General features: G+C 31.5%; 1 protein-coding gene across 3 annotated transcripts in view; it reads left to right on the plus strand.

Annotated features, from left to right (window-relative positions):
- The window catches only part of STAG1 (STAG1 cohesin complex component), a 328,953-nt gene that overhangs the window by 224,313 nt on the left and 97,473 nt on the right, over nt 1–7,167 (plus strand). For all 3 annotated transcript variants that reach the window (XM_081071693.1, XM_081071694.1, XM_081071695.1), the window contains 3 exons: nt 749–847; nt 1,357–1,436; nt 6,678–6,785. In XM_081071693.1, coding sequence (XP_080927819.1) covers nt 749–847; nt 1,357–1,436; nt 6,678–6,785 — 287 coding nt within the window. The remainder of the gene's footprint in view (nt 1–748; nt 848–1,356; nt 1,437–6,677; nt 6,786–7,167) is intronic.

Consider the following 7,167-nt stretch of genomic DNA (forward strand, 5'->3'; position numbering starts at 1 on the left):
TTGCTATCTCTCGTGTAGCTAAAAAACTAGAATTGGGACTAAAATCTAGTTTTGTTTGATTCTAAACCTTGGACTCCTCCTGTTACAGCACATTGCTTCTTTTTGAACATAGCATAGAGAGTTTGCTAAATTTTTAGATGACCCTGAATGCACTGTGATTACCAACATCTTCTACTCCAAGTTAATAACTGTTTAGATGTCTCGTAAATAGCAGTCCCAGCACATGTAACTCTGTCACTTTGTCTTTTTTAAACATTCCGCTATTCATCTGTTTCCTAACTGCTCTGTCTGTAATGTAAAAGGCATCCAATAAATACCTGTTGAGGGAATAAATGATGACCCTTAAATAATGAAATTAGGTTTTTCTGCAGGATTATTCAGTAGTTACCTAAAGGATGAATTAGTGTACCCTTCTGTGATAGAAATCATAGGTTAAAAATTCTCCCAAAAGTGCCACAGTATAAGGTGGGAAATAACTCGATGTTCAGTCAGAGTTGATAAATGTTTGAAAAAGGTGTGGTTGACTCTCAAGTAACTAAGGGGTTTTCAGTGCATTTTTAATTAAATATAAGTGAAACACAGATTATACAATTGCTCAGTTCTACCTGATGTTGAATTACAATATGAAGTAAATTGAATGGTTAGGCTGAAAATTACTTTACTCTTCATAAACACTTGAAAAATCTTTTCAATCTTCATGCTACGGAATTGATCACGTCTGTTGTGTTTTTCACTTGTCTTTCTGTAGCAAGGAGAAGTCAGGCTGAAGTGTTTGAAAGCTCTACAGAGTCTGTATACCAATAGAGAATTATTCCCCAAATTGGAGCTATTCACAAACCGATTCAAGGTGAGCATCAAAAATACTTAGCTAATTTTATTTTTCACTGTAAAAATGCTGATTATAATTAGTTTAGCAAATGACATTACCATAGCAAGTGTTTATTTCATATGCTTTACTGCGTATTCTTTAAATAAGCCTGTATTAAGTAGATGAACAAATCTCAACAAAAGATGTTACCAACATGAGTTCTTATTTATTGCCTCCAACAGAAGGCTCTCCTGCTTAAAACAAGATTTTCTTTATGTATAGCTTTTTATAATTATATTTATTTTGTAAGTTAAGGTTTATTGGTCTTAGTGTTAGGGAATGCCAGTTGTTGAGAAAGATTTTAGATTATGAACATTTATCCTAACACCTTCTTTGTGTGAATAGGAATATGATAATATGGTTTCATGAGTAAAGCTTTCAATTTAATTTATCAGTAGACTTGCATGTACTCTTTCAAGGACATTTCCTTAGGTCTGTCCTGACTTATTTTCTGCTCATGGTTGATTTGATTTGTAACTTATTTTCAGGATCGCATTGTATCAATGACACTTGATAAAGAATATGATGTTGCTGTGGAAGCTATTCGATTGGTAACTCTGATACTTCAGTAAGTGTAATTCTTGTTAAAATTTTAATTTAATCTGTTGATATTGTACTCTTTTTCTCAGCAGTATTGATGTACTTCACATATATAACCCGAATATGTAATCTTATTACTTTAGGTTCTTCTTTTATATTTTGAGATTAGGTGTGAAACAAAATGTTTTCTTTCTCTCTTTTTGGTTTTTATTTCGACTATTGTCTGTTTCTTCCATATAAAACTTCTTTTACATAGTCCAGAGGAAATATCAATGAAGGAACATAACTTTCTATTAAAAAAAGAAAGAAAGCTTCAAAAGTTTTTAAAATAGCTTCTTTGGAGTGGTATAGAAATAGAAGGAAGGAAATAAGGCATTTAAATTGTATCATTAATGTGATAGAAATTTTAAAATAGTGATAGTTTTACCTATAGAGCTTTGACTAAAAACTAAGAAGAATTTATGAGAGAATGTAGATCTTAGCAAAGTTATTACAAATCCTCCCCTCCCTACTTTGTGATGCCACATCTGTTATGTACCACATGCCATCTATGCCAGCATCTGTTGTTGACGTGATGTCTTTTTACCTCTTTCTACCCTAGTATTATACTCTTTGTTATTGTGGCTTTATAATACAGTGTATGTTATATGTTATATATATGGCCTCCTCTTACTGGGTGATTCCTTCTTTACCTTTCTTTTTGAAATCCACTTAGCTACTTGTATTTTTTTCTTCGATACGAATTTTTAAAATACAGTTGTCTAGTTCCTCAAACACTTTAGCTTGGATTTTAAATATTAGAACTGCATTTAAGTTTATGAAAATTTATAAGAGAATGGAATTTTTATTAATTATACATGAAAATGATGCATTTCTTTATTCAAATAGTATTAGGTCTTTATATAGCTTTAATTTTTTTATAGAGGTATTGTACATTATTTATTAGTTTAATTTTTAAATACTTTTTGGTTTTGTTATATGATTTATATTTAGTGTTAAACTATTTTTTACTTGATTATTGCTGTGGCAGAGAAACCTTTAATTTTTATGTTGGTCTTATATATGCAGCCTTCTAGAACTCTATGCATTCTTATGGTTTGTTGATTCTGTTGGGTTTACTCTATAGACTATTATATCATCTGCAGCCAATTTCAGTTTTGTCTTTTTTCCTAACCTTAAAACTTTTGTTTCATTCTCTTGTCTAATTGCATCAACCAGGACTTTCAGCACTATAAAAGTAATCATTGATAGCGGATTCTTTTTTGCTTTTTTACTTTGTTTTTTGTTGTTCCTTGGAAAGCATCTAAAGTTCTTTGTTCTGTGATTTCTGAGATAGGTTTTTGATACATGATAAAAGTTCTTTTGTATTCTGAGTTTTCTGAGATTTCTCCTTTTATGCGTTGATGAGCCTAAATCTCATTGATAGATTTGTCTAATGGTAAATCACACTTGCACTTCTAGACTAAATCCTGTTTGAATATGATATATTTGTTTTTACCGTATTTTGCTTAAATACAATGTTATATTTTATATCTTATTTAGGATTTTCATATTTGTGTTAATGTGTAAATATGACATGATTTGTTTTTCCGTCCTTTATACAACTTCGAAATCAAGGTTATTCTGTTTGTAAAATATGTTCAGTAGTTTCTTGCCCTTTTCATAGAAAACAAATTTTCTGTGAAACTTTTAGAAAATTTTCTCGTTAAAGTCATGTCAGTTTTGAGTTTCTTTTAAGGAAAAATGGTCTTTGATTACCATTTCTACTTCTTCAGTGGTTATCTATTTAAATTAACTTTTATTTCTTGCACTAATTTGACTTTTGTAAACTTTTCAAAATATATCAATTTCATCACTGTTCTCAAATTTATTTTATAATTCATGGTATTTTTCTTCATAAAACTGCTATTTCTTTTGTTAATTCTTTTCATCTATATTATTTGTATCTTTTTCAAATAACCAGCTTCTTTTGGCTCATTTGTTTCTTGTTTTCTAATAATCATACTTAAAGTAATAAATATATCTTTAAGTACTACTTTACTGGTCTTCTAAAAAGATGGACATAATAGTATTTTCATAGACATTCAATGGTAAATAGTTGGACGACTTTTATGATTTCTATTTTAATCATATTCAGTATCATGTTTTTGTTCTCCCCAGATATATCATATTTTTTTAACCTGTCCTTTTTAATTTTATATGAATATTTTCTAAGTGTGTTTGGTCAATTTTTTAAATTTTCTAATTTGTTAAAAAAACAAATATTTTTGTTGTGTATGTAGTTATGTGTTTATATTTATTACTTTGAATTTATTTATTGTGCCATTCAAATTATTTATACCTATGCTTATTTTTGTCCAGTTTTTAAGATAGATGTGTTAAAGTCTCCAACTACTGTTGTTGACTTTTCTTACGTTATTATTTGGTATACTTAGACTATATAGATCAGTACCTATGTGTTCATGATTTGCACCTTTTGATAGTGTTCATTGTATCGTTAAATTCTTCCTTGTCATTTCTAGAATATTTTTCTTTTCAAATCTATTTGGAAATATTAAGCCTCCTAGTTACATTTTTCTTGTGAATTTTAGAAGTTTATGTATGCATAGCTTTCCCCTAAACAAAAAAGTGCCCATCCCCCATTTCGTTGGAATAGGTTTCCGGTCTATATTGTTAAGGATATACTTTGTTTATCTGTTTGTTTTGCTTCCTTTCTTATTTAGTTTCAATACTAGATCATTTAGACAGGAGTAAACTTTCCGTTGGTGTTTCTTCTTCCCTTTTTTCCAGTGAAGAGGAATTATCTCATAGACTCCTCCAAGATTATCTTTCCCTGCTAGTTTAATTCCTTTGAGAGTGATTTCAAACCATCTGATACCTTGTTTAGCTATAAAAAGCCTACCTTTCATCCTGAATTTAGAAAATGACTTGGCTGGTTTCAGAAGTCTGTTTTTAAGGTACTTTCCTTCATTTTCATTGGAAGAGATAAAGGCAAAACATGTCTTACTTAAGCTATGGCCCTCCAGCTGTGTCAGATGTCCTAATTTATTAGGTACATTGGTCCTTTTCAGGATTCCTCAGAGAGCCCTCCCAGCTCTAGGTATTTATGACTACAGTTCCCCAGTGTAGTCAGTGCCTCCTCTGCTATTTACTTCGTAACTCAGCTCCTGGCTTTCAGGTTTTCTCTATTGGAGTTGCTTGCTCTATAGGTAATCTTCTTGGGCAAAGTCTTTTAAAACTATTCAGGCTGGCTCTCTTTAAGTGTTACATATTTGACTTACAGGAAACACGGATTATTTATAGATGAACTTTGCCTCATTCTTCTTGTAACCCTCTCTTCTTAATTTTCTTGTAACCCTCTCTTCTTAATCTCCTACTAGATTTTCACAATAGTAGATTTTCACATTCTACTACTAGATTTTTGAGCCCTGCACAAAGTACCATTTCCTAAACTTCCTCACAATTGTTAACAATGTTTATAAATTTTTCGTAATGATACTCTGAAATTTTGTGCTCTAGTTTGGTTTAGGGAAAAGGTCAGAGTAGCACAGCACCCTGACATCTTTCTCTTTAAAGAAATCCATCCTCTCTACCTATTATATTGTTCAATCCTCTAATTTCTGTTTATATATAATATTTTGGTAAGTAATGAGTTAAGAATCACAAAACCAGCTTTCCAGTCTCTTATAGCATTTGCATGAAATAATCTAGCCTTATTTTTCTAGGCTTGTGGGATCTCTACTTCCCAAAACAACAAGTAGAGTCACACTTAACATACTGTTATGTCTTCTTTAAATTGTTTTCCTCTTTATCTGTTAGTTTTCCATCTTTTGGTGTAGATTATTCATTTTCCTTTTGCTTATGAGCTTAGGTTCCTGAAATGTCTTATTAAATTTTTTTCCCTATGAGTTTAACTTTTTCCTGAGGGTGTTAACTAATTGAGCTGATGATATATAATTGGATGAAGGAGTTAAAACTTAGGCCTTAGCCTTGTCCCCCTCCTTATAATTTAGGGGTATAAGTTGGGCATGGGCAGAGACACATCTGCCTCAGGACAGAAAGCCTCTGGTGGTAATTTGTAACTTATCCTGGGAAGTCTTAAAAATTGTCTCTTTCAGTATATGGGAGGAATTATATACAGAGAATTAGTTCATGAGCTAGCCAGTTTGCCTACACTTATTGTGAATTTCCTAGTGCCTATTATTGGTTCCAGGAAAACCCTGGTGTCACCTACTCACACTACACTGGGTACTGTTTTGCTTCACAGTAGAATTAGAACAGGCATCATTGACGGGGGAAAAAGTATAATTAAAAAAATGCTTCCAGCCTATCTCCCATCCTTAATATTCAGCTCTTTTCCATTCAGAACTACAGTTTTCCCTTTATACTGTGATGAAACCTTTTGCTGCAAAGGGCACTCTAATTTTGTTTATTTGACAGATCCCTCAACCAACTCCTAGCTTCTGAGGCATTTCTAGGATTGAATTCTGGGGAATGAGCTTGTTACCCTTACATCTTCTCAAGAACCTATACAGAATTCTATAATGCATCTAGTCATTGTTAATCTATAATCATACCAGACATTTTAAAGCATGTTAATGATCAGGAAATAGACTTTCCTTTTTTGGAAAACGTGCTTAAGGAAACATTCGGCAAACTAAGAAATGGCTCAGTGTTAGTAAAGGAAAGGCTGTGACTACTGAATCCATTTTATATAGAAAGAAAACAAAATAGTATTGTAAATATAATGATAAAATTAAAATTAAAATAGACAGTTATGGAAAGAAGAGTTACATAGCATAATAATTTTTAACTGTATGAAGCAGGATTAAATATATTCTCCATTGCCTGTCAACAAAAATCTTATGCACATTTAAGAACTTGAGCTAATTTTGGCTAATATTAGGTTGGTGCAAAAGTAATTGCAGTCTTTGCAATTGTTTTTAACTTTTTAAACTGCAGTTACTTTTGCACCAAACTAATATATATCCCAAGATGTTAATAAGTCATTGTCTATGAGTATGTATGTGTGGGAAGAATTGTGGACATTTTATGTTATTTCCTTGTTTTATCTGTATTTTCTGAATTTTATGTAATGATTAGGTGTCTTTTATAAATAAAGAGAAATATTAATTTCACAGTAAGATTAAAAAGATGACAGTAAAATTAATATGCCTTGAACTTTTATAATGAAGTAAACAATTTAAATAAAGGTAAAACTGAAAGTAAACTTTTTTTGGCTCAGATGTTACTTTCTGAATTTTTTCAGTGGAAGTGAAGAAGCTCTTTCCAATGAAGACTGTGAAAATGTTTACCACTTGGTATACTCAGCACATCGACCTGTTGCTGTGGCAGCTGGAGAATTCCTTCATAAAAAGTGAGTGAATTATCTTAGAATCTAGGTTCCATTTTTGTGTTTTGGGGGTTTTTTTGTTACTGTCTTATTCTGTTTACTTTTAAATTTATTTTTAGTTAAATTTATTGGGGTAACATTGGTTAATAATATTATAAGTTGCAGGTGTACAGGTGTTCTGTGATACATCATCTGTATATTGCATTGTGTGCTCACCACCTAAAGTCTAGTCTCCTTCCGTCACAACATATTTGATCGCCTTTACCCTCTTTATCCTCCCCTCACTGCTCTTCCACTCGGGTAACTACCATACTATTGTCTTTGTCTCTGAGTTGGATCATTGGTTTTGTTTTTTGTTCATTTGTTGCTTTCTGTATTTATATCCTACGTATGAGTGAAATCATAT

Source organism: Rhinolophus hipposideros, assembly GCF_964194185.1.
Source record: "Rhinolophus hipposideros genome assembly, chromosome: 14".
NCBI classification, from domain to species: domain Eukaryota; kingdom Metazoa; phylum Chordata; class Mammalia; order Chiroptera; family Rhinolophidae; genus Rhinolophus; species Rhinolophus hipposideros.